The sequence below is a fragment of the Canis aureus genome, chromosome 10 (assembly GCF_053574225.1).
Source record: "Canis aureus isolate CA01 chromosome 10, VMU_Caureus_v.1.0, whole genome shotgun sequence".
NCBI classification, from domain to species: domain Eukaryota; kingdom Metazoa; phylum Chordata; class Mammalia; order Carnivora; family Canidae; genus Canis; species Canis aureus.
In genome coordinates, this window is record NC_135620.1 from 22,802,612 (window position 1) to 22,830,184 (window position 27,573).

The 27,573-nt window shown below is 41.0% G+C and overlaps 1 protein-coding gene, 1 long non-coding RNA gene and 1 pseudogene across 4 annotated transcripts in view; 2 read left to right on the top strand and 1 right to left on the bottom strand.

Annotated features, from left to right (window-relative positions):
- HSPA4 (heat shock protein family A (Hsp70) member 4) overlaps positions 1-18,558 on the top strand; it is a 72,990-nt gene extending 54,432 nt beyond the window's left edge. For all 3 annotated transcript variants that reach the window (XM_077911653.1, XM_077911655.1, XM_077911654.1), the window contains exons 8-19: positions 793-869; positions 2,102-2,253; positions 2,769-2,875; positions 3,511-3,644; positions 4,678-4,859; positions 6,103-6,192; positions 9,747-9,899; positions 11,012-11,137; positions 12,186-12,293; positions 14,838-14,957; positions 15,992-16,153; positions 16,369-18,558. In XM_077911653.1, coding sequence (XP_077767779.1) covers positions 793-869; positions 2,102-2,253; positions 2,769-2,875; positions 3,511-3,644; positions 4,678-4,859; positions 6,103-6,192; positions 9,747-9,899; positions 11,012-11,137; positions 12,186-12,293; positions 14,838-14,957; positions 15,992-16,153; positions 16,369-16,572 — 1,615 coding nt within the window. In that variant the 3' untranslated portion in view covers positions 16,573-18,558. The remainder of the gene's footprint in view (positions 1-792; positions 870-2,101; positions 2,254-2,768; positions 2,876-3,510; positions 3,645-4,677; positions 4,860-6,102; positions 6,193-9,746; positions 9,900-11,011; positions 11,138-12,185; positions 12,294-14,837; positions 14,958-15,991; positions 16,154-16,368) is intronic.
- LOC144322094 (large ribosomal subunit protein uL23 pseudogene) lies at positions 12,449-12,991 on the top strand (annotated as a pseudogene).
- Positions 18,559-22,676: 4,118 nt separating the features above from the next.
- LOC144322096 (uncharacterized) lies at positions 22,677-27,040 on the bottom strand. The gene is made up of 2 exons (XR_013387662.1): positions 26,693-27,040; positions 22,677-23,964 (listed from the first exon to the last, which is right to left on the bottom strand). It is a non-coding gene; the product is annotated as an uncharacterized LOC144322096 (long non-coding RNA).
- Between the last annotated feature and the right edge of the window lie 533 nt (positions 27,041-27,573).

Genomic DNA, 27,573 nt, shown 5'->3' on the forward strand with positions numbered 1-27,573 from the left:
CTCTAATATATACTGTCACATGCTTGTATTGGCTCATCAGTTAGAAATGTTATCATAGTAATGTAAGATGTTAGTAGGGGAACTGGGGAGGGCTGAAAGTGAGGGGTTTGTGAGAATTCTCTGTACTTTATTTCTCCGTAAACCTAAAACTGATACAAAAAATAGAATGTATTTAAAGAAAAAAAAAAGGAAAAGAAGAAATTATGTCATGAACTATCTCTTCATCATCTGTTGTTCCTCCTCCAGCCCTAGGTAGCCATTAATCTACTTTTTGTCTCTTGGGATTTACTTCTTCTGAATATTTCATATAAATGGAGTCATATAATATATGTTCTTTTTTTTGATTGACTGCTTTCACCTTGCACAATTTTTAAAAAGTTTATCCATGTTTTAACATTTATCAGTTTCTCTTAATGTATTTATTCCTTTTTATTCCTGAATGTTATTTGATGGACGTTAGGATTTTTTCCCACTTTTTTGGCTGTTGTAAGTAATGCTGCTATGAAGAACATTTATGTGGAAGTTTTTGTGTAGACATACGTTTTCACTTTTAGTTATATACCTAGAGTGCAGTCACTGGGTCATATGGTAACACTATGTTTAACATTTTGAGGAATTGCCAAGTTCTTTTCCAAAGTGGCCACGCCATTTTATATTCTTACCAGGAATGTACGAGGCATCCAGTTTCTCTACATCCTTGCCAATACTTTTATCTGCCTTTTTGATTATAGCTATTTATTCCCCCACTTAAAAGTGGAATGTGATTTAAATCTATTGCTGTGTTTTTCATAGGGGCAAATTTCTGGAGATGTGTGATGATCTCTTAGCCAGAGTGGAGCCACCACTTCGTAGTGTTTTGGAACAAGCCAGTAAGTCCTACTGTGACTGAATTGTTTGTTATAATCAAGGCTCTTTGGAACATGTTGTTTATTACTTTTTTTTTTTTTAAGGTATACAAATTTTCCTTGTATAAACTACTACTTCATTGCTATATTAAGTTTCTTTTTATGTCTGTCTTTCCTCTGGAGCACCCCCAGCCCCACCCCTTTTGATAATGGTGTCCAGGGAAATCTAATACTTTTCTCAAGAAAGCTAATTTGGATTCAAAGATGAATATAAACATCTCATTTATTTCATAGTGGTAAAAATTGTCTTTTGCATTGCTGCCTGTAGTAGTTGTACATGCTTTTCTGTGAATCTTTTGCTGACTGAGAAATACAGCCAAGGGAGGATGTGATAACCACATAGTTATTTTAACAGGATGCTTTAATTTTCCTTCTAGCTAAAAGTAGAAGTTTGATTTAGGAACGTGTCACTAATTTTCCTAAAACCATCAGCATACTTTTACTTGGGAGTTCACTGTTATGTTGGTTGCTAAGTATTTCAGAGTGTTAAGATGTACTGTCATCTTGACAAAGGTCAGCTCTTAAATCAGAGTGCTTATGGCAAACTGGCATGTTCTTCCATACTGGTATGGCCCATTTCTTTAAATAGCCCTTCTCAACACATCAGCAGTATTGGTTGCATAAAATGTCGCCTGGAAACCAGGTGGTGTTAAGAGTATTTTATGAGTGAGAGAAGAGCTTTGATGTGCACCTTCTTTACTTCTCTTAGGAGGAGGCTGCACCCTTGTTCATAATCTGTACTATATCTATGCTCTGGATGGAGTGCTGATGTGGCTTCTTGGGATTTGAATCATGCCATGTCAGTGGTAACTCAGTATTTCAAGGCCCTCTTATTTTCTTTGTGGCTAGCTTAACTATTGATGTTTTAACAATTTTTTGTGTGGGACTGTTTCAGAGATGACAGGGTTTTTATGCTACAGGATATTTAGTATCCATTGCACTGTCCTCCTAAGTCCCAATATCGTGCCACAACTGCCCCTGCTCCTTGGTGCATCAAAACATACCTCCTTGTTTTCTGAGGCCACCTGTGTGTGTGTATGTGTGTGTATGGGTGGTGGTGGTGAGGGGGTGAAAGTGGGGGGTTTTGTTACAAATCTATGTTAATTTTGTTGTGTTAATGTTATGTTCTTTTATTGTAAAATACTAATTTAGGGATTGTTTTAATTTCAATGTCTATTCTAACCATTTTAAAATAGAGTTAAGGAAAGAAGATATTTATGCAGTGGAGATAGTTGGTGGCGCGACACGAATCCCTGCAGTGAAAGAGAAGATCAGCAAATTTTTTGGTAAAGAACTTAGTACAACACTAAATGCTGATGAAGCTGTCACTAGAGGCTGTGCATTGCAGGTGAGCTCTCTTTCACAGGTAACCATCCATTTATAGGTCATTACCAAGAAGGCATTGCTTTGTCTGTAACTAGCTTATTATACTCTGAGGTTAGCTCAAGATCTCTAGGTGTAAGATTCTAAAATTTTAGTTTTACAAAAGATTTATAGGTAGTGTTGATAAATGGAATTGTACTCTGTAACATGCAATGAGCTGAATTAATTTACTAGAAACATAGATAAACCTGAAATAATATTAGAATTTGGCATATTATCGTCTATATATGAAGTAGGATTGTACATCAGTTAAATAAAGGTTTCGGGTTAATGGAAAAATGATAAGTAATGGCTAGATAATAGTTAACTTGACATATGATAGAAGTTTTTAAAACCGCTTACTTACACATCATTAAATTATTAATGTAAATACTTAAAAACTATTGATGGTTTTTTGAAGTCATTATTTATAGGTTTCATAGTAACAGTTCATAATGTCTGTACTTGTCATAATGGAATTTTTAAAAATTATTATTGTAGTGTGCAATCTTATCGCCTGCTTTCAAAGTCAGAGAATTTTCTATAACTGATGTAGTACCGTATTCAATATCTCTGAGATGGAATTCTCCTGCTGAAGAAGGGTCAAGGTAATAACGTTTATTATTATTATTTTTTTAAAGGTTTTATTTATTTATTCATGAGAGACACACAGAGAGGGAGAGACAGAGACAGAGGCAGAGGGGAGAAGCAGGCTCCCTGCAGGGAGCCGGACGTGGGACTCAATCCTGGGTCTCCAGGATCACACCCTGGGCTGAAGGCAGATGCTCAACCGCTGAGCCACTCAGGCATCCCAAATTTATTATTTTTATACTTAACAGTTAACTTAGTGTTAAGTCTGAGTAAAATAGTGTCTTTTATTTCAACTTCTAAGATTTGTAACATTTCATTACAGTGCATGAAGCAAAGTGATGCCTTACTTTAGTCTTGAATAATTTTGTGTCCTTAGTTTACTATAATTGATCCTGCTGAAGTAGTTGGTGCCTTTTACGTACTTAACTGAATATTTTATATTTCTTTTCTTAAAACTGATTTCATATATAGTTTTAGAGATACATATAAGTTTTTTTTCCTTGGAACCTATTATATCCTGGAAATGATGCCAGATGAGAGAGCATGAGAAGAGTAATAACTAGAGCCATGCAATAATTACAAATGTAGAATCAATTGGTAAGTGTTGAGGAATATATTAATTGTGTGATTTTTGTCTTTTTCCTCCATCTAGTGACTGTGAAGTCTTTACAAAAAATCATTCTGCTCCTTTCTCTAAAGTACTCACATTTTATAGAAAGGAACCTTTTACTCTTGAGGCCTATTATAGCTCTCCACAAGACTTGCCTTATCCAGATCCTGCTATAGGTAAGTAGAGTTGGGAACTTAAAAAAAAAAAAGGAAACATTATGTACTTGGGAGAACTGGGAGAGCAGAGCAAGTATAATATTCTGAAATTTGGCATTTTAAATCACACACAAAAAGTCTCTTTCAGTCTTGTGACCAGTTTAGTACTAGTAGAGTGTTTATTATTTAAGTGGATCTCCTGTTGTGTGAGCAGTATTTCTTGGTTAATACATATAGTGGGTATACCTTGTACATAATGTGGTAGTACACAGATACTGCAAAGGAGTTAAATTCCATTTTGACCGTAACAGAGTTTTATCAGATGTACACAGAAAATCATTAGACAGTTGTTATGTCATGTTGGCTAGAGTCTTCATAGACCCTCAGAAACTCTTAAAATCTGGAAATTCTACCAGATGAGGAGAGGTACTGGAATTGCATGATCATTATGGATTTAGAATACATGAGTAAAGTATTAGGAATATCTTGAATGGCACTTGGACACTGTGGGAAAGTTAACCCACTTTGTTTTCCTCATTTGTAAAGCAGGAATAAGAATGATAATTCAAATTTTGCAGAGTTTTGTGAATTAAAAAACATAAGTAAGACTCTGATACAGTAACTGACTCAGTGTATGGCAATTTCCTGATAAATGACAGAAGCAGTGTGGCATAACTGGGTTTTTGTTTTTTGTTTTTTCCAGTAGAGAGGTGACCTAGGTTTAGGAACTTAACTGGTAAAAAGAAAAAAAAAAAAAAAAGAACTTGCAGTGGCATATAAAGATGAATTAGAATAAGGGACCAGAGGTAAGGAAATTTTTGGAGAGTTAGGAGATGTTTGAGACCTTAATTGGGTCAAGGTACTAAGAGTTTGAGTATTTATGAGAGAAGAAGGAGAAATCTGATGATTTAGGATTGTAAGAGTACTTCTCTTTAAGTGTCATGTTACTGACCTGTCACTGAGAAATGGGCATAACCTGGCAATGTGGGCATATATTCATGTTTAAATTAGTCCTCTTAGGTTATATGTTCTCTTTTGCTTCATATGTTCCTAGCTCAGTTTTTAGTTCAGAAAGTTACTCCTCAATCTGATGGCTCCAGTTCAAAAGTGAAAGTCAAGGTTCGAGTAAATGTCCATGGCATCTTCAGTGTGTCCAGTGCATCTCTAGTGGAAGTGCTCAAGTTTGAGGAAAACGAGGAACCGATGGAAACAGATCAGAATGCAAAGGAGGAAGAGGTAATCTGGATATTTTATACCATTTTAAACCATTTATAATGGTGTAGAGATGACTTGATAAATTGTAACAACTTGATTAGGTGACAAGGGAGGAACCTTGTGACAGAGCTGATGAGAGTGGGTTTGCGTTGTGTCCCTTTATCCCAGTGTTGGTGAAATAGCAGGAGGCTTTATGCAGTCTTTCTAATAGAGATGGAATGTAGTTTGGCTTCTACTTTCAGACCCTATGTACTTCTCAAGTTGAGTTGTTTTTGATTCTCATTATTGAAAAATGCTTTGAGTCTTGGTTGATTATTTTCTTTCTTTTTTTTTATTATTTTCATAAGTTGATTTTACACTCATTTATTGGACTCAAGCCCTGGGTGTCATCCTTTTGGTGCATCAAAATCAAGTTTTATGAAACTATAAATGTTTTGAGTCTCCAGAGATCTTGAATTGGTCTGGGTTACAGCCCAGATATCCCTTTTAGAAGCTTCTGAGGTCATTCTAATGTGCTGCAAACTTTGAGAGCCCATGATTCAGGTCTCCACAAACTTTTCCCCTTCTTTGTCATTGTTAGGCTTCGTTTTTTTTGTCTTAAGATTTATTTAAGAGAAAGCATACACCTATGCTCTTGAGTAGAGGGAGTCACAGAAGAAGAGAGAATCTTCACGTACAATCCCTACTGAGCGGGGAGCCAGACATGAGCTCAGTCTCATGACCCTGAGATCACGATGTAAGGTGAAACCAAGTCAAATGACTGAGGCACACAGGCATCCCCAATCTTTGTTCTTTGAACAGAATTCTCAAGGTGTTCACCTCCCTTAATGGACAGTGGTTGTACTTATGAGGATGAAAAGACTAATTTTAAAAACTGCTTGAAAATGCTGAGACTTCTGAGAGAAGTTTACTACAAGGAATCCTGAACTTTTCAGAAACATTGTGTTAAATATTGTCTTATTCCATAAGATGAGTATTCCTGTGGTTTACAAAGTAGATCTACAGTCATTCTTGTTTGCATACAGGTGGGGTAGGGCAGGTGTTTACTCCATTGTACAGATTTATTAACTAAGATCCAGAGAGGAAAACTTCCCTGTTAGTAGGTAACATATATGTCATAGCTGGAATGTAAGTCTGGGTATTCTGATGGCTGGTAATTGATCAGGAGTTTGATACCATATAATTTTGCCAATGTTCCATGAGGGTTGCTTAGTCTTTTGTTAGTATTACCTGGTTTCGAAATTTGACGTGACCTGTATTTCAGAAGATGCAAGTGGACCAGGAGGAACCTCATGCTGAAGAGCAGCAACAGCAGACGCCAGCAGAAAATAAGGCAGAGTCTGAAGAAATGGAGGTACAAGTTGTGTTTTAGAGTAGGATTTGTAATCTCTTCACAGATACTGTGTCTTAGAGGGTAGTTACATTGTTGACCCTTGAACAATGTGCAGGTTAGGGGTGCTGACCCTCATGCAGTAGGAAATCTGCATATATAAGTTTTGACTCCTCAAAAACTTCACTATGGCCTCTTCTGTTGATCAGAATAAGATAGTTGATTAACTCCTCTTCAGTATTAAATGCTATGTTCTTATTGTAAGGTAAGCCAGAGAAAAGAAAATGTTACTAATAAAATCATAAAGCAGAGAAAATACATTTACAGCATTGTACCGTTACTTATCAAAACTCTGTATATACATGGTCCTGTGCAGTTCAAACCTGTTTTATTTAAGGGTCAACCGTATTAGGAGTTCTTAATATATCTGAAGTTTTTTTTTTCTTTTAATTTACTTTCCATTTTATTTAAAGATTTTATTTATTTAGTTGAGAGAGAGGGAGAGCAACAGAGCACAAACGGGGAGGTGGGAAGCAGGCTCCCCATTGATCAAGGAGCCGGATGCAGGACTCAGTCCCAAGATCCTGGGATAATGATCTGAGCTGAAGGCAGATGTCTAACTGCTTAACTGACTGAGCCACCCAGGTGCCCCCATATCTGAAGTTTTTCAGCAAGATTTTGTAGTGGGTTTGGAAAGTATATTTGACAAGAACTTTGAACTCTAGTCCCTTTAGTATGTGGGAAGAATGCACTCATAAACTGTGGTTTTACTAGGCTATTGATTGGTTCATGTTGGTTTCTGAGTGACTGTTACTATTAGTCATCCTAGCCATAATTTATTCTTTACTGATAAATGAGACAAAATGTTTTCAAATATTGTTACCTCTTTGACTCTTTCGTTTAAAGATAGTGTTTTAAATAAAAGTATTTAAATGTATTTTGTAAATAGTATAAATAGTATATTTATCCCAAGTAGTTATTTAAATGAATACCTAACATTTTTGAATCTTTTACAATCCTGTTCTTTTTTTTTTTTTTTTTTAAGATTTTTTTTTATTTATAAGAGGAAGAGGAGCGCATGAGCAGTGGGGAGGGGCAGGAGAGGGAGAAGTAGACTCCCCACTGAGCAGGGATTCTGGGATAATGACCTGAGCCAAAGGCAGATACTTAACTGCTGAGCCACCAGGCACCCCAACAATTCTGTTTTTTAATTCTGACTTCCAAGTTTTCATGTTTAAGTTTGGCGTCAGTATTGAAAACCTGTTCTCTTTCACATTATGACATTGCAATATATAGTCTCACTTTGTGAGGTATTTCTGATTGTGGCATTTAAAAAGGTTTGGCAGAGCCTGTAGGTGGCTTTAGTCTGTTAACTCATTTTCCCTCTTCTTTTTTTTTTTTTTTTTTTTTTGATTTTATTTAATTATTCATGAGACACACACACAGAGAGGCAGAGATACAGACAGAGGGAGAAGCAGGCTCCATGTAGGGAGTCTGACGCCGGACTTGATCCTGGGACCCCAGGATCACACCCTGGGCCGAAGGCAGTGCTAAACCGTTGAGCCACCTGGGCTGCCCTGTTAACTCATTTTCATATCAGTTAATAAATTTTAATTACTTGGCTTTGGCTGTGCAAATAATCTTAAAATAAAATAATGGGGAGAGGAAAAGGAAAGGCCTTTTTCAGGGTGAAAACCTTCATGTTGTGTGGTTGGGGGCAGCGGGGTGAGAGAGAACATACTTGATGTGTATGTGGAGAGCTGGTGAGGAGGAAGGAGAGCTGCTTCCCCCTACCATATGTTGTGGGGCTGTGGGAGATTTTAGGGAGGTGGTTCTTACTTAGGCTTCTTCAATGAGGTGGCTTGAGAATTGTGCCTTTCCTAGTATATAGTGAAATAGAAATGCTAAATAAATATTATTTGATTTTTTTTTTTCAAATGCTAAATAAATTTTAGAAACTAACAACTTGGATAGGAGGTGGAGAAATGACTTTGAAATTGTACCTCATGTCATAGAGCAGCACATTGAGTTCCAGATGAGTTTGAAAGTTAAGTAGAAAACAAACAACTGGAATGAATTATCTTTCCAGTCTGGGGATCATGCAGGGCTTTGAAAGCATGAAAGCAATGAAAGTAATCACAAAGGAGGACGGATACATTCAACTTGTACAGATAGATAAGTAATATAAAATTGGAAGAAACTAGAAAATCCCATTAGTTGAGAGAAAAAATAATTAAAATATTAAGAGATGTTGGTTTAATTATGATGAGATAATGTGAAGAAGTATTGTTGATAAGTGTGTAAGAAAAGGTTATTGACCCAGAGAAAACAATAGATGATGGTAAACAAATACTGGTCTGTGGCCAGGGCATGGTGGATGGTCTGCTTCACCTTCCATGACAATGGCAGATTGATACAGTCTGGAAATCATAATGGTAATGTGTTTCTGAACTATAAAAATTTCATACCCTTGACCTTCTAATTTCATATGCACATATGTACGTTTAGATGAATGGATGAAAATTGGAAAAGATTTAATAGTGATGTGCAGATGGTGGGATTATGAGAGGTCGTGTGTATACACAGTGCAGTAGTAGTAAGTATATTCACGTTGTGGTACAGGCAGTCTTGTGAACTTTATCTTGCCAAATGGATACTCTGCCCATTAGACAGCAACTCCCCATTCCCGCATCTTCCTTTCCCCCACCCCTGGCACCCAACATTACTTTCTGTATCTGGATTTGTTTTTTTTTTTTTAATATAAATTTATTTTTTATTAGTGTTCAATTTGCCAACATATAGAATTACACCCAGTGCTCATCCCATCAAGTGCCCCCGTCAGTGCCTGTCGCCCAGTTACCCCCACCCCCTGCCCACCTCCCCTTCCACCACCCCTAGTTCGTTTCCCAGAGTTAGGAGTCTTTCATGTTCTGTCTCTTTCTGATTATTTCCCACTCATTTTTCTTCTTTCCCCTTTATTCCCTTTCACTATTTTTTATATTCCCCAAATGAATGAGACCATATAATGTTTGTCCTTCTCCGATTGACTTATTTCACTCAGCATAATACCCTCCAGTTCCATCCACGTCGAAGCAAATAGTGGGTATTTGTTGTTTCTAATGGCTGAGTAATATTCCATTGTATACATAAACCACATCTTCTTTATCCATTCATCTTTCGATGGACACCGAGGCTCCTTCCACAGTTTGGCTATTGTAGACATTGCTGCTATAAACATCGGGGTGCAGGTGTCCCGGCGTTTCATTGCATCTGTATCTTTGGGGTAAATCCCCAGCAGTGCCAATTGCTGGGTCGTAGGGCAGATCTATTTTTAACTCTTTGAGGAACCTCCACACAGTTTTCCAGAGTGGCTGCACCAGTTCACGTCTCTGGATTTGACTATTCATATAATATTTATGTTTTTAGCTTTCTAGATATTATAAGTAGTCATTTCAGGTTATTTAGATCATTAGAGAACAACTGAAAAAAAGCAAAAAGGGCTCTTGAAACCTGACCCATTTAGAAGTTTAAGATCGTCTGCATACGTGTGTGTTAATAATGATTTCTTGTTATCTTAGACCTCTCAAGCTGCATCAAAAGATAAAAAGATGGACCAACCACCTCAAGCCAAGAAGGCAAAAGTGAAGACCAGTACTGTGGACCTGCCAATTGAGAATCAGCTGTTGTGGCAGATAGACAGAGAGATGCTCAACTTGTACATTGAAAATGAGGTGGTTATTTCAGGTCTCTTAGGATAATAAGCTAACCAATCAATGTGGCCTTAGCATTGAAATTCTTGGTCTAGAGACTTCTATGCATTTTCAGTTGTTTGGATTTGAAGGCAATAATTTTAGATTTTTGGGTACTGCAAGGGCACATACCGTGTGATGCCAGAATTCTTTAATGGTAATATGTCTGTATAGCTAGAAGCTCTTTGAAGAGATCTTTGACATTATGTCTTTGGTTTAGGGGTGGTATTGTTCATATTGGGGTTTTGTGTGTATGTTCACTTGGGAGCTCAGGATGTTTGAAGTGGTGGGTCATAGACTTTGATCAGTAGGAGAAATGGAAGCATTAGTGGTAGTGCTGTTCTATTTATTCCTTCTATTGCTAGTCAATATTGAGCTCTTGTTATGGTGAGTGATGCAAGGCTTGGCCCCCTGGTGCACAAATTGCTGAATTAATTATTGTCTTGGAGGTTTTCTTTTTATCATGTATCCCTTGGATCTTAGATTTATTTTATAGAACTGTAACATACTATGTACATCATTTTTCTTTTCATGGTATTGCAGAGTAATCCTACAGCAGAGTATACTACCTTGTGACATTGAGCTAATTGTTTCTTAAAGTTCTCCTAAGTTCTTTTCCTTATTTTTGCTTTTGAGTGTTTAAATCTTGATATTTCTTTTTTTTTTTTTTTTTTTTTTAAAGATTTTATTTATTTATTCATGAGAGACAGAGAGAGAGAGAAAGGCAGAGACACAGGCAGAAGGAGAAGCAGGCTCCATGCACCGGGAGCCTGACGTGGGATTCGATCCCGGGTCTTCAGGATCGCGCCCTGGGCCAAAGGCAGGCGCCAAACCGCTGTGCCACCCAGGGATCCCTAAATCTTGATATTTCTATTACTGTTTTTTTTTTTTTTTTTCCTGTGCACATCCACAGAACTCACAGTTGAGCTTCATAATTTACTGAAGACTAATTCTTTCACATCTCCTTTCTTGGATGATTCTCAGAACTAAGAGGATTTGGGGAAGAAGGATTCTTCACTTTTATAATTACAGTACTTAATATTTAAGAGGACATTGTGTCAGTTGTCTGAATATCTAATTTGTACTGTTCTCAGGGTAAGATGATCATGCAGGATAAACTGGAGAAGGAGAGGAATGATGCCAAGAATGCAGTGGAAGAATATGTGTATGAGATGAGAGACAAGCTTAGTGGGGAGTACGAGAAGTTTGTGAGTGAAGATGTAAGTATGTGCCTACCTACTAGGTGTCTTCTGGGAGTAACCTTAAATGTGGTAGGCTTATTTACTGGCAGTTGTAGGTACACAGTCAGGTATTAAAGATGTCCTTTTTTGGGGAAAAATTTTTATATTTCTGTTAGTCCAGTGTTTCCCAAAGGCTTGTCTTCATGCATAATTTTTTTTTAATGCATCACGTTTTGATACATTCCCATGCTTTTATTTACCGATTTTTTTTTTTTTTTTTACCGATTTTTTCTTTAAGTCAGCCATCACTCTTCTCTCGTGTTTACTCTATTTTAATTCACTTTTTAAAAAAAAATAGAGGTATAATTGACATATTATTTTCAGGAGTACAACATAATGATATTTATATATGTTATGAAATGATCATGTAAGTCTAGTTAAACATCTATCTCTATACATAGTTATAAAAGTTCTTTTTTTCTTGTGAAGAGAACTTCTAAGAGCTACTTATTATAAGCTTGCTTTTTTTTTTTTTTTTTTTTAAGATTTTATTTATTTATTAGCGAGAAACAGAGAGACAGAGAGGTAGAGACACAGGCAGAGGGAGAAGCAGGCTCCACGCAGGGAGCCCGACATGGGACTCGACCCCTGGTCTCCAGGATTAGGCCCTGGTCTGAAGGTGGTGCTAAACCGCTGAGCCACCCAGGCTGCCCTATTATAAGCTTTCAAATAGACAATATAGTATTTTAGTTATGTAGGTTACATTTTTTAACATTTTACTTTTTTAATAGCTTACATATTTTTAAATGCAGTTTTTATTTCTGAAATTTTCAAATATCTGGATGTATCCAGAACTTTAAACCTATCCCCTACAGCAGAGAGCATGATAAAATCATCTGTAGATAGCAAGCAAAACAACATTGCCATTTTTGTCTGTGTCACTCGTCCACCCTTGCCCCCCAATCCCCTGCAGCCCCCTGCCCTGTACTTTAAAGCAAATTCAGATATTGCAGTCTTTGCCTGTGACTTCACTGGTCAATCAGTTGATTTTTGATTGACCTAATCATAATATTTTCTTCATATTTAGGATCGTAACAGTTTTACCTTGAAACTGGAAGATACTGAAAATTGGTTATATGAGGATGGAGAAGACCAGCCAAAGCAAGTTTATGTCGATAAATTGGCGGAATTAAAAGTAAGCGATTCTTGGGGGTGCCTGGCTGGCTCAGTCGGTGGAGCATAGGACTCTTGATGTTGGGATAGTGAATTGAAGCCCAAGGTTGGGCCTAGAGCTTACTTAAATAAAGCAGAAGAATGGAGAGCACTTCTTCTGAGTGCTTTAAAAAAAAAAAAAGGGAATCCCTTTCACGAAGATGGCGCCGAAGGCGAAGAAGGAAGTCCCTGCCCCTCCCAAAGCCGAAGCCAAAGCAAAGGCTTTGAAAGCTAAGAAAGCGGTGCTGAAAGGCGTGCACAGTCACAAAAAAAAGATCCTCATGTCACCTACACTCCGACGACCCAAGACCCTGTGTCTCCGAAGGCAGTCCAAATATCCTCGAAAGAGTGCCCCCAGTAGAAACAAGCTTGATCACTATGCCATCATCAAGTTCCCCTTAACTACTGAGTCAGCCATGAAGAAAATAGAAGACAACAACACACTTGTGTTCATTATGGATGTCAAGGCCAATAAGCACCAGATCAAACAGGCTGTGAAGAAGCTCTATGACATTGATGTGGCCAAGGTCAACACCTTGATCAGGCCTGATGGAGAGAAGAAAGCATATGTTCGACTGGCTCCTGACTATGATGCTTTGGATGTTGCCAACAAAATTGGGATCATCTAAACTGAGTCCAGCCGGCTATAAATCTAAATCTAAATTTTTTCACCATAAAAAAAATAATAAAAAATTAAAAAATAAAAAAAATGGTTCTTGAAAGCAGGGGTATTCTGAAACCCTAACCCACCCCATATCCAAGGATTTATCTTAAAATTGAGAGGAAGTCTCATGTCAAGTAATGAAGACAGGCTGAAAGTGATTGAAGAACTATACCCTTTATCACTTAATGGTCATTTTCTTATTTTTAGAACCTTATAGTTAACAAAATTATTTTTCTAAAAATTTGAGTTTAGACTTTAAAATGTTTCCCTGAAGGAGACTGCATCCTTGGTGTGGAGATTGAAAGACTAGAAAGATGTAACCTGCCCTAAAGGCACCTGCAGTACAGCTGGGGAAGGGTTGTTCATAGAGCTTTGATTTTCAGTAAAGGAAAGCATCTGGTTTTGTATTTAAAGAACTTGATCATCAAACCTTAGGGTTAAAAGTACAAAAAAATGAATGTGCCACAGTAGCTGAGTTGGGAGATTGTCAGGCTGAAGGTCTAAAGATCCTTGGTTCTTTCTTGGTACAGTAAGTTTTTAAGTGCATGTCCAGGGTCATTGCCTTTCCTCCAAGTTAAGGACTAAATGAAGTAATGGTATATGAATAAAACTTTATTAAAAAATATAAAAAATGGTGTAAGATTGAGGCCTTTGCAGAAGGATGCAAATGTGCTAGAAGAACTCACATTTCTGTAGATTACTTACTTTCCTGTCAAATTGGGCCATTGTGCTTAAACTCTGGAATAGAATTGCTTAAGGACAGTGCATGTGGTTTTCCTGTCATTCTGGAAAGATAACAAGAGCTTTCAGTGAGATTCCTTTCATGGAATCTCTTGCTTTACTTTTAATTGTGGGAGATGTCAAACACATTAAAATACAACAGTCAGCAAATGGCTAATTTTGTTTCGTTTCTGCTCCTTTTCACTCCCAGTTATTTGAAGAAAGTCCTTTATGTTATATTTAATCTGAAAATACTTAAATACATATTTTTAAAAAGATTTTATTTATTCATGAGAGACAGAGAGAGGCAAAGACATAGGCAGAGGAGAAGCAGGCTCCCAGGATCCAGGGATCACACCCTGAGCCAAAGGCAGACGCTCAACCATGAGCCACCCAGGTGTCCCTCAATATGTATTTAAAAGAAAATGTAACCTTAAACTGTATTGTTATCACATTCAAAAAACTCCTTAATAGATCACGTTTAATATCACCATGTATTCAGTTTTCAAATTCCAATTGTTTTATAAGTTTTTAGTTTATGACTCAGAATCCTCATGAGGACTGTACATTTTATTGCTTTCTCTCTTAAATCTGTGAAGTTCTTCTATCATTTCTGCTCCCTTACTGATTTATTTAAAAAACTAGATAAAAAAAAAAATAAAAAAAAATAAAATAAAAAATAAAAAACTAGATCAGATTTTCTGGGTCAGATTTTCACCCAGTCTGGATTTGCTGATGTTCATTTCTGAGCTATTTATTATTATCTAACTCATTTCTATGCTGTTTATTATCGGATACATTGATGGTTAGAACGAGAGGCTTCATCAGATTAGTTCTTAAAAAATTTTTTTTGTAGTATGCTTCGTATTTAGGTTTGTGTATCTCTATCAGGAGGCACCTCTTTTTGGGTTGTCTCCCTACTGTGTTTTGACTCCAGTGACAAGTTGAAGTGGCTCCATAAGGAATAGTATAGAGGTATATTTTCATATCTAGCCTTAGAATATATTTCAGTGGGATGGGGAGTGATGATGAACTTTTTACATCTAGCACATCGAGGCAAAATGTACTTTAATCCATGGTATATCTCAGTAATAGTAGAAATGATACTACTCTGATAGTTTAAGCATTCTTTCTTCTGTTAAGAATCTAGGTCAACCTATTAAGATGCGATTCCAGGAATCTGAAGAAAGACCAAAATTATTTGAAGAACTAGGGAAACAAATCCAACAGTATATGAAAGTAATCAGCTCTTTCAAAAACAAGGTATCTATTTTTTTTTCTTTCCCTACTGTTATTTTGGTAGAGTTAAGTTTTGAGGCATTTACATAGCAATTTTTGGTTTTTTAGAATTATTTTTTAATTATACTGTTTTGTTTTGGATGTTAGTGTAATGTGTATCATTTTATAGAATCTTACTAAGAACCCTGGGATTTGCTACTCTTTTTAGTAGGTGAAATCAGGAAGTGAGCAGTATTGTTCAGTTTCCTTGTCGTGCTGTGAAGTGCTTAATCAGTGACTTAACCGCATCTATCTTGGTCTTTCTGAGAACCATTAGGCATATAGTTTGGTTTGTTATGTAGATGTTAGACTGTCTGAACAGTAAACTACTGAACACTTTTGAGCATTGTGATATACATTCCATAAATGCATTATTTAATTAAATCCGCAGAATACTTAATGAAGTGTAGGTAGTCTTGTCAGTAGTTACAGGTAACGTCTAACTTTTTTTTAGCCTCATTGTCTTTAAGTAGCACCTAGAGTTACTATGAGGAAGTGAGGTGTGGCCTGAGGTCTGACTCCACAAATTGTGGGTTCCTAACTGCTCCACTCGACTCCAGGTTCTTGATGGCTTGTCAGTGAGAAAATTGGGCTTGTTTATTCTTTAAAAAAATTTACTTCTGAGAGATCTTTAAAAAATTGTATTAATTATTGTTTTGGTTCCCAAGTAGCATGCCTAAACCTCTGCTCTCTCATCTCATGACCTGTAATGTTGTGTTTGTGAAATTACCTACATAAGATTGTGTGTCTGGTGCTTTTTATACCATTGAAGTCTTTTAATTGCTACCCTTATGTAAGTTTTTGGCCCTTAAGTCTATTTCCTGAGGGTTTAAAAATTGTCGTTACTTTTTCTTTATTGAATTTTTTTTAAGGAATTGAACGTCCATTTGGATGGTGAGGCTGAATGAGCTTCATTTTTGGAAAGACTACCTTTTTGAAAGACGGCAAAGAACTAGGTAATATTTGGGTTGGGGAGACTATCATCCTCTGACACTTGCCTGGTTGTTTCCTGGTTGCAGGAGGACCAGTATGACCATTTGGATGCTGCTGACATGCTGAAGGTAGAAAAAAGCACGAATGAGGCCATGGAGTGGATGAATAACAAACTGAATCTGCAGAACAAGCAGAGTCTGACTGTGGATCCAGTTGTCAAGGCAAAAGAAATTGAAGCTAAAATTAAGGTAATTTATGGCTTTGAATATTTAATAGTCTTTTCTTGTCAGCCTTGTTATTTATTATTAATGGTCCTTAAAGCAACACTTAGGAGGAAGCTTTATTAGTGCCTCTTAGTTTCTGGCTTCTAGTTGGGAGGTGGGTGGACTTGGGTTTAGTTGAAAATGTCATGTAAAATTGTTATTTTTAAGAACCCACAATTTTCTCTCCTCTGCCATTCTAGGAGCTGATGAGTGTCTGTGGCCCTATAATTTCAAAGCCCAAACCCAAAGTGGAACCTCCAAAAGAGGAGCAAAAAAACGCAGAGCAGAATGGACCAGTGGACGGACAAGGAGACAGCCCAGGCCCTCAGGCTGCTGAGCAGGGTACAGATACAGCTGTGCCTTCGGATTCAGACAAGAAGCTTCCTGAAATGGACATTGATTGATTCCAACAATTGTTTATATTAAAACAGACTATTATAAAGCTTTAAGTTGTCAACTTTGTTCTAAATATCAACTAGAGCAATCAAATACTGGAGATTTCTTAGTCAGTTTTTAGGGGATTTCGTGGGCGGGGATATAGGTAATGTATGGAGCATTTTGACTTCTAAATAGTTAGATACAGAAATTAAGTGCATTGTATCTTTTTCATAATGGTACTATTTAGAAGCCCAGTTAGTCTTACTTACCGAGCTTCTGCTTCACTCCTTTTATGTTTAATCATGCTTACACAAGGATAAGTTTGTTTTGGAAAGCTGAGCTATAGCAAAGGCTCTGACTAGCTGTTAAGCAGACTTTTCATTGTGACCTATGTGGCAGGAACTCTCGAAATTGTGCTGCAAAAATCAGTTGTGGAGATTGCGATGAAGGCTCCCCACCTGGTGTGGGAATGGGGCTGGGGTCCTCCTCTTTCTGAGGGCATGGCATGGATTAACAGCAGAACATGAGAGGTGTGCTTTGAGCTCCTTCACGCTGCACTTCCACTCCACTTAGACTCCCACCCCTGCTTCTCCCTGCCTCCCAATAAAGGAGCTCCTCTTTAAAATGCCATGTGTTGCTCTTGGGAAAATAGACCCCTTCACCTGTAGCAAGTTGATAACTGAGGATTTTGGACCTGGAGGCTCTTCCTGAGAAAGTATGTTCTGGAAAGTACATTCACAAATACCCCAAATATCAAGTCTAAATAATTTTCTCTTTGGAGAGTTAGAATTGGATAGATGTATTGTTGGATATAGGCATGATAAATTGAGCTGAGGAATTGATTTTTAATTATGATGTAAAGATTTGTATCCTGGCCTGCTTATTCAGGTGAGAGATGTTCTGTGTAAATTTGAGGTATAGCTTTAAGTCCTAGGACAAGAGTTAAAAGTTTTTTAGCTCATTCACAATCACTTGTATGTTAAGTGTTAATACCTGCCATGAACCTGCCAATTTATGTGTCAAACAGCTGACAGATCTTACAAAAAAAATCTACAAAAAAACAAAAGCCTAAGATACACTGGATTGTACTGGATGAGTCTGAAATTAGTGTTAAAGAACATGGTGTCTGACTTGAGCAACACTGCATTCTTACTGTGTGGCCCATGTCAGGTGCACCAAAGCATTCCCTGAGACGGCCCTTTATGGCAGTGTTGTTAGGAGGGAAGCATATTGGAAACTCCAAGGGAAGCCTATATTAGGGGCCATAGCTGGTACCTGCCTTAGAAACTGTTATAAGCTTTGTTGGTTACCTTTTGGATCTTTGTAATAATTGTTATCTATGTAACAGAGTGCCTCTCTGTTAATTTTGGCCTATGTTAGAAATAAGATGATACTTTGCCTATTTAGGATAAGTTTCTGTCCATCTCTGCACTAAACAATTTTAGTGTTACCAAGTTCTGAAGTGCTATAGAGAAACTGCTTAGAGGAGGAAGGTGGAAGTGTATTTATGTCGATGTCTGAGCACACATGGAAGCCTTGTGGCACCAGGACTTGGCCCTGTTCTTAAGAGTGTCTGTCCATTCTGTACCTGTCATGCTTTGAGTTCCAGCTGGCCTGCAATGAGGCCAGTAGCTACTTGGCGTGCTGGCTGCAGGATTAAGCCAATTCTTATGCAACTGATTCAGTCCGTGATGGCCGTTTCTTCTAAGAAAACTTTTTGTGTGGGGGAGGGTATGGGTGTTGGGATGGGGGTGAAATTGAAGTTTAAATTAGAATAAGATGATGTGGTCTGCTTGCTCTCTGTTTAGACAGGCTTTAAGACCAATTGGATTTACTTGGAGGTCAGGCCAGAGAGTGTGATAATTGATGACTTGTTTGCAGACAAGCATTTATCCAGGTTATAATATCCACATTGGTTTGTTAAAGCTCCAGGTCACGTTCTTACACTAAGAGAAACATTAAATAAACAGACAAGTTTAGGAAAAATTAATAAAAAACCTGTCTTACACTCACAGGAATGGTTTCCTTAATTTCCTAACGAAAGGTGTGTGTGTGTGTGTGTGTGTATGTATGTATGAGTTTGTTTTCAGTGAAAGCTTTTGTCTGAAGAACAGTTGAGGTAGCGCACTGGGTGGCAAGAAGTTGATCTTTTTCTGTATTAAAATTCTCACATGTTGAATCTTCTTGGCCAAGTTCCCTGGTACGTAGGAATCCATGTCTTGCATCGTCTGTCCCTTTGAGAGTTTTTACAGCAGCAGAAGGTAGGTTATGGTCCCATTGAGGACCAACCAGTGCCAGGATTGAGGCCTGCCTCTTTAAAGAATGTTATGGCCTGGAGTGTACTAGTAACACTTGCCACCATTGTATGTGTAGTGTGTGTGTGTGCGTGCGCGCGCGCACACACAGATGTGTATTGGTGTGAATGTGGGATGGTGGTGTTAAAAGGGGATGAAGCCATCAGAAGACACCTAACTATAGGGTCTCGGGCCCTTATGGGGGAGGGGTATGGGACCTAACTTCCTGGAGTCCTGCCACTTAACAGTCCCAGTGCTTTGTGTTACTAGGAGCTGAACTGCCAGGTCCTACCAGTAGGGCCTGTGTCAGCCACCTTCAACAAATGTGTCTGTAGCAAGGTTGGCTTTCTTTTTGAGTTTCTGACCTTGGGAAAGAAGTAGGCAAGTGGTAAATTTAGTGGGAAACCTGGGACCAGCTAGCAGTCATCCAGGGCAACAGGGGTGTTGGGTTATGTGGAAAGAGAGTAACAGTCCTATTTACCAAGGAGAGGAGCCAGTGCCCTGCATGTCATTAAGGAAGAAGGTGTTGGAGGTGAAGCCCAGGCTGGTGTGAAGGTTTTGCAATGTGGCAGCTTCAGCTTGACGTGAAGAACTTCAGAGCTAGGTGAGTGAGGTTGGTGAGGATTCATGAAGAGTCATTAGACCAGTGGCCTTTGGCTTTTTTTTTTTTTTTTTCCCCAACCATCTGAAGTGTTTTTTTTTTTGTAGAGCTGTTGGAAGCGGGGTAGTTGAGAGATAAGAATTCTGGTGTGTGGACATCTTGGGGCTATAGATCCTTTAGCCTGACAGTGTCAGAGTTTAAGGATGCGCACATGAGGTATGCAGAGTGAGTTGGGCCTGGAAGTTAGAGATAGTGGGACATTAAAAATCCATGTTTGAGGGAGTGAGCCGAATGAAGTGGGAAATAGTAGGTCCTGGTACTGAAGGAACAGGAAAGATTTCTAAGTAGAACTCCGCTATTTGAACCTGGGAATGTAGTTAAGCTCTGTGGCATAATGACATGGCCGTGCAATGCAGGCTTCAGGGGCTCGAGGTTTTGTTGATCCCGCTCTTGATACTCTTCTGTGGACCTGATGGATTTCAATCATTTTTTTAAAAATGGCTTTAACAAAGAATATTGTATTTTTACTTGAGAAACGTAGGTTGTAGAACAATATACACACAGTTTTTCATGTTTGGAAGGAACATGAAATATGTTTGCATAAAACCTAAAATGAGATGGGTGTTTCAGAATGAAGTGGTTTCCTTCTAAGATAGATTTGGGGGTGATTGCTGTTTGTCCATGTTAGCTTGTTAATATTTTCTAAGATTTCTGTTATAAGCATTTTGGAATTTTGTAATGAAAAAATTCTTTGAAAGAATGGCTCCCAGCTTTTGAACCTAGAGTAGCAGACGTGATCAAGAAGCAGAACTTCAAGACTGTAGGAATCCATGGACAAGCTGGTGTGAGTGTGGCTGGGAAGGATTAGCAAGTCTTGTAAGATGGAGTTGAGAGATCCCAAAGCTGTACTGGGTGTGGAAGGATGCTTTGGGGGTTGGGGTGCATTCCTGGTTTAGGGAATGAAGGCTTGAGTTGGGATATGTCAGGAAGAACAAGTGGAAGCTATGGAGGAAAAAAGCTGCCAGAGAGGAGCAACCCTGTATGAGGCAGGTTAGGGACAAGAGGGTGACAAGTGAGAGGTGGCAGTGGCCAGCTGGGTTAGGTGCTGTGTGGGCACATTCAGAATGGCAGCTGGGCTCCAGGGGTGTGTGGTGAAGCTGCAGTTGGAGAGTACTTGGTCAAGAAGCGTGGCCTCAGGGCACCTGGGTGGCTCAGTAGTTGAGCATCTGCCTTAGGCTCAGATCATGGGCTGAGGGTCCTGGGATCCAGTCCCGCATTGGGCTCCCTGCGGGGAGTCTGCTTCTCTGTCTCTGCCTCTCTCATGAATAAATAAATAAAACCTTAAAAAAAGTGTGGCTAGTTGGGATGACAGATCAGCTGGGGGAGAAAGGAGATTGGGCAGCATCCTGAGTCTACTGTGCAAATGAAGCTTCTTCCCATCACTTACCTGGGGACCATGGCTGTTTTGGAGGTGACAGTGCATTCCTTCCCTGGGGGCTTCTCCCTTGCTTCTGGCTGGAACAGTCTGGAAATGACCTTCAGTGCCCCTGACTTCTGTGAGTTGGATACTGCTATTCGGAGTAGCTGTCACAGGTGGAGAAATGAATGAGGTGACTTCTTCAGGCTAGGAGACAAAATGGAAATCAGGTCATGCTGTGGTAGGAACACTTCAGGAGAGGAGAAGATAAAGTAAATTACTGAGGGATCAGGGAAAGGAAGCCCTCAGATGACTGGGAAAGGTGAAGACTGCTTTCTACGTTTGTCCAACAGCCACAGGCAAGTGCCAAGCTAATCCTGACCCTGTCACTCCACCTTTGGCACCTGCTCTCAGGACAGAGGGAGAATGGGAGGGTTACACACTTTTAACTCCTCAGTGGGATTTCCCAGAATCAAGTACAACAAGCAGAAAAAAATAAGAATATGCAGAGTTGTGTTTGGGCCTTTTCCCTGGTTGTGTCTGGATTTTATATCCTTTGAAGTCCAGGTATACTGTTAGATTTGGAGCCCTGTATCCGTGGAGAGGGAGAGAACACTTAAAATAACTTTTCTTACCACAAGTTACTGTTACAAGTTATTGTTGCGCTTAAAACCTTCAAGTATACTGGTCTATTCAGTTAAGACGTGGCTAATGCCCAGGGAAGATAAAACTGGCAACACTTGGAGAACCGGCTCAGTGGCTCAGCTTCCAAGATAGAAATCCCAGAGAAGCGTTTGAGGGAGACTGCTGGGACTCAGGGAGACGGCCGAGCGGCCGGGAGAGCTGTGTGGGAGCCCGCAGCAGCTCCCACTCCTGTCCTCGGCTGCTCTGCTTCCCACAGCTGAGGGGCGGGCTGTGCCCTGCGCAGAACGGCCCCCCAGCCAGCCCGTCAATAGAACCCTACTTCAAGTGGCATCCCCTTAGCCCAAGCCTCCGCTTTGTGGACGAGGAGGGGGCCTACACACGTCCATGCAGGTGAAGCTCACAGAACAGGTGGATAGCAGGGCTGGGAGTCCCATCTCCAGCTGTCACAATGAACGTTAATCTTAGGAACTTTGTTCCACTAGAATATGGGGCTTCTGCCCCCCCCGCCACCCCCCCTGCCCAAAATGAGTTGCTAAGAATAGCGCACCGTTTGGAGGGCCACCGGCTGGGTGATCATCCACCGCCCCCTGCCGCTGGCTGGGCCGCGGCCTTGGATGAGCCGCTGCCTGGAGGCTGCCACAGGAGGGCGGCATCGCTCTTCCTCTGCCTTGGGTCCCACTCCTTGAAGCCCTCAGCCCGGAAGTGGTCCCAGACTTTGGAGAATACAGCTGACCCTCTCCTCTCCTCCAGGAAAGCAAAAAGCAGAATCGTTTTGGCTCAGTAGAGGCCCCCCAGCTGGAAAACAGGGGCTCCTTTATAAGTATGTGCTAGTGAGGCCCTAGGTTCTTACCCCGCCCCGGGGTGGTCTTACTAGTTCCAAGAGAATGGGGCTGGCCGGAATGACCCAGCCCCGCTGCTTCTCGCACTCAGCTGGGGCTCTGGCTGGGGCTTACTGTGATTCGGTCGGTAGGCGGGGGTGGGACTCCTAGCAGGCTCCCAGGTGATGCTCATCTTGCACCGCAGTCTCCAAAAGACTAAAACTCTAGGAGCCTCAGTTTCTTCATCTGTAAAATTGGGATCACGCCAGTCCTGTCCATCACAGAGAAGACAGACATGGAAGCCTTTCACAACAAACAAGACGGATAAAAGTACTGTGAACACCAGGCATGTAACTTGCTTTTTTAAACAAGATTTTATTTATTTATTCTTGAGAGACACAGAGAGAGAGAGAGGCAGAGAGACACAGGCAGAGAGAGAACCAGGCTCCATGCAGGGAGCCCGATGTGGGACTCGATCCAGGTCTCCAGGATCATGCCCTGGGCTGACCGCAGATGCTCAACTGCTGAGTCACCCAGGTGGCCCACAGGTTAGCTTTTGACTCCGTTGATTTGCATTCCAAACAGTTCCTAGGTGACGCTGCTGCTTTGTTCTGAGGCAGGGGAACTTGGGTGATGCATAAAGGGGAAATAAATGTAGCTGTTGATTGACATAATAAACGGCCGGGGGAGAAGCTGTGTGGGCAGGAGGGGAAATCAGGTATAGTTGCAGAGAGAAAAATGCAGCGTTCCTTAAATGCTAAGTCAGATTTGAAATTACTCTGAAACTACTCCAGATGGCAGGACTTTGTGTCTCTTTAACTATTACACCCGGTGGACACTGGCCATGGGGGTGATCTGGGCTAAATGATCTGACCTGACTTTCTATCACGTGCGGCGCCTCCCTCCTCTGGGGGACTGGTCTTTGGCTCGTCTCTTTGGTGCACCCCAGGGCCTTGGCTCGTGGAGTGCATAGGCTGTGATTCCTTTCCTGGCACGCGTCTCTGTCCTGGCTGGGCTGACAGCTTCTCCAAGGTGGAGGAGCAGTTGCTGAGTTGAGTTCCCTTCTCTAGCTGGGTCTTCTGGCTCCAACACCCAGCTTCAAGTAGGCACACCCCCGTCCACCCTCTTTTCAAACCGGAAGGGGGCCGTGACTTGGAGGGTGTCCTCACAGTTTGTGGAAAAGTCTCCCAGGTGAGACGTGGTGTCACGCAATTTCCATTCTCTCAGGCTCAGCTCTTTAACTTGCTCTGCACAGCTTTTAAGGACATTTAAAAAATAAGCCCTGAATTGGAATGAACTCATCAAGCAGCACTATCTGTTAATGAAATTGCTTCCTGTTAATTTGAGTTTACAAAATAAATGGCTCCTGACAATCTGGCATCACGCTATGATTGTCCCCACGTCTCAGGAATGGCCGGTAGTGGCCACTGGCGGGTTTTACCTGGGAGCCCTGGCAATCAGCTGAGGGGACTCGGTGCTCGCAGGACTTCAGCAGGGGTGGGCGTGTGTGTCAGAACTTCATTTGTTGGCTTCTTTCCCCTATCGTGCTCTCTAGGCCGCTGTGGGACCTCTGTCCTGGCCTGGGCATGCAAACATCAGCAGAGCCCATGGCTGTCTCTATGTAGCTCTCAGTCTAGCAGGGCCTGCAAATAAGCAGATAATTCACAATGGACGCTGGGTTAGACTGAGTGGTGGCGCGGTCTCAGGGGGTGGGCCAGAAACTAAGAAGCAAAGGATGAGTGGGTGCTGCTTGCATAAGCAGTAAAGAGAGAGAGGGTCAGTTTGCCCAAAGGTGTGCAAGGATTGACACACAGCTTAGGATGGAACGCTCAGGGAATCCTCAGAGGTAAGGGCCAAGGGCCAGTGGGCAGTCACATAAAATGCTCCCCGACCCCCTTTGCAGCCTTCATTTTTTTTTTTTTTGTAAGATTTTATTTATTCATGAGAGACACACACAGAGAGGCAGAGACACAGGCAGAGGGAGAAGCAGGCTCCATGCAGGGAGCCTGATATGGGACTCGATCCTAGGACTCCAGGATCACACCCTGAGCCGGAGGCAGATGCTCAACCACTGAGCCACCGAGGTGCCCCCTTCATTTTGTTTTTGAAAGAGAGAGAGAAAGAGAAAGAAAGAAAAAGAAAGAGAAAGAAAAGAAAGAAGGAAGGAAGAAAGAAAGGAAGAAAGAAAGAAAAGGAAAGAGAGAGAAAAGAGGAAAGAAAGAAAAGAAAAAAAAAAGAAAAGAAAAGAAAAGAAAAGAAAGAAAAGAAAGAAAAGAAAAGAAAGGAACATTAAGCAGGTTCTATGTCCTGGGTAGAGCCTGATGCAGGACTGGATCTCACAATCCTGAGATTCTGACCTGAGCTGAAATCAAAAGTTGGATGCTTAACCACCTGAGCCACACAGGTGCCCCTATTTTATTTTTTTAAGTAGGTTCCATGCTGGGGCTTGAAGGCTAGGGGCTTGAACTTAGGACCTTGAGATCAAGGCCTGAGTGGAGGTCCAGAGTCAGATGCTTAACTGACTGAGCCACCCAGGCACTCCATGCACCCTTAATTTTATAGAGGGGTTTGGAGCCCTTTGAATTTGAATATGATAAACAGCATCGGAGATAGGGTTGTGGTGAGCAAGGTCACATTATAGGAAAGGCCACGGGGACCCCTGAGAGAATTCATAAACCATGCTGGACTCCAGCTTAGTGATACAGGAGGATGGAGGGATGCATCCTCACCTAGCCCCCTCTACTAGGCGTGTGTTTGTGGAGGTGGCTGGTCCCCAAATCTGCAGGGCCTTGGTTCACCTTTGTTGGGGCTTGCTGCTGCCTGAGTGTAGCACACTTGAACGGGTGCAACAAGGGCCAGGTAGTGCAGTAGGTGGCTCACCCTTGGCCACCCCCCCACCTCTGTGAGAATTCAAGCCTGGGCTCAAGGCCTGTAAGGACGGCTGGCACCCCCCTACAGGACACAGCAGATAAATAGGGGAGATAATTTCTGGGGTTCCAAACCCTTGTCTTTTTTTTTAATAATAAATTTATTTTTTATTGGTGTTCAATTTGCCAACAAACAGAATAACACCCAGTGCTCATCCCGTCAAGTGCCCCCCTCAGTGCCCGTCACTCATTCACCCCCACGCCCCCACCCTCCTCCCCTTCCACCACCCCTAGTTCGTTTCCCAGAGTTAGGAGTCTTCATGTTCTGTCTCCCTTTCTGATATTTCCCACACACTTCTTCTCCCTTCCCTTCTATTCCCTTTCACTATTATTTATATTCCCCAAATGAATGAGAACATACAATGTTTGTCCTCCTCCGACTGACTTACTTCACTCAGCATAATACCCTCCAGTTCTATCCGTGTTGAGGCAAATGGTAGGTATTCTTGTTTCTAAGGGCTGAGGAATATTCCATTGTATACATAGACCACAGCTTCTCTATCCATTCATCTTTCGATGGACACCTTGTGTCTTTCATAGAGGGAACAAAAGGGCTTTTGCTTTTCTCCCAAGGGGGTGTTGATAAACCCTGGTAAAATTTTAAGCTGAGACATGGCTGGGTCTGATTTTCGTTGTAGAGAGATCCTGCCGTTTGTGTGGAGGGGAGAGGCGGGCAGGCTGGTGGCAGAGAGGCTGGGGTGGAGCTGTGGTGACTGGGCTGGACTGTCTGTGGGTCCTGAGCAGAGGCCTGCCGCCAGGGGAGACAGGAATCCTGGGAAGGGGGTGGGCTATGAGGGCGGTGGGCAGAGATTATGTCCAGGTTTCTGTGTTTAAGTGGGGAGTCACCAGTGTTGAGTAGAATCAGAGGGAATCTGCTTTTAGGAAAAACTTGTATGAAGTATGGCAGGGCACCTGGCTGGCTCCGTTGGTAAAGCGTCAGAGTCTTGACCTCAGGGTTGTGAGTTTGAGTCCTATGTTTTATGTAGAGATTACTTTAAAAAGGTAAAATCTTAAAAAAAGAAAAAAGATTGGCACATATTCAGAGTGGGAACCCTGTGAGCCACAAGCGGAGCAATCCGCTTGGGGAGTGTCTTTTCTCCACAGCCCGTATCTCCTCCAACCCCTGGCCCTTAGGACGGGGGGATTCGAGAGTAGTGGGATAGGATGGGGTCAGGGGGTGGTTTGCAGGAGCGACTTTTGTCAGGATGCAGGTGATTTGGCATGACCGTGGAGCTGTGTGGGGCTCAGTACTTGGAGACACGTTGGCCCCATATTGTCCTTGTTCAGCCCGGTGCCCTAATATCTAGCATCCAGCTATAAAAGGGGTTTCTGTGGAAATGTTGGTCCCCACTCACAATTGCAGGGACCAAGCTTATTGCTTAGCTTGCTGAGAAATGAGTGACCTCATCTTTTTCTCTTAAGCTGGTGGGAAAGAGGAATATACCTGTTCTGGATTGCCCAGGAAGCAGTCGAGAGTGGTGGTGCCAGAGATCGCACGGGTGCCGTTCTTAGGGCGAGCATGCATGGAAGGGCTTCTTCAGCCACCGGTTTGTGCCTCCTGTGCTTGGCCCTCTGTTTGCTGTTAGTGGCAGCTTTCTCCTCCTGGTGGAAATGCAGACGGATGTCCTGACTTCTCACACCGTGCTCTCGGGGAACAGGCAGGCAGTATTTTAATATGCTTTCGTGGATCAGATAAACTAAAATTTACCCCAAAGACTGTAGTGAGAGATGAAGAGGGACACTATATCATACTTAAAGGATCTATTCAACAAGAGGACTTAACAATCCTCAATATATATGCCCCGAATGTGGGAGCTGCCAAATATATCAATCAATTATTAACCAAAGTGAAGAAATACTTAGATAATAATACACTTATACTTGGTGACTTCAATCTAGCTCTTTCTATGCTCGATAGGTCTTCTAAGCACAACATCTCCAAAGAAACGAGAGCTTTAAACGATACACTGGACCAGATGGATTTCACAGATATCTACAGAACTTTACATCCAAACTCAACTGAATACACATTCTTCTCAAGCGCACATGGAACTTTCTCCAGAATAGACCACATATTGGGTCACAAATCGGGTCTGAACAGATACCAAAAGATTGGGATTGTCCCCTGCATATTCTCAGACCATAATGCCTTGAAATTAGAACTAAATCACAACAAGAAGTTTGGAAGGACCTCAAACACGTGGAGGTTAAGGACCATCCTGCTAAAAGATAAAAGGGTCAACCAGGAAATTAAGGAAGAATTAAAAAGATTCATGGAAACTAATGAGAATGAAGATACAACCGTTCAAAATCTTTGGGATGCTG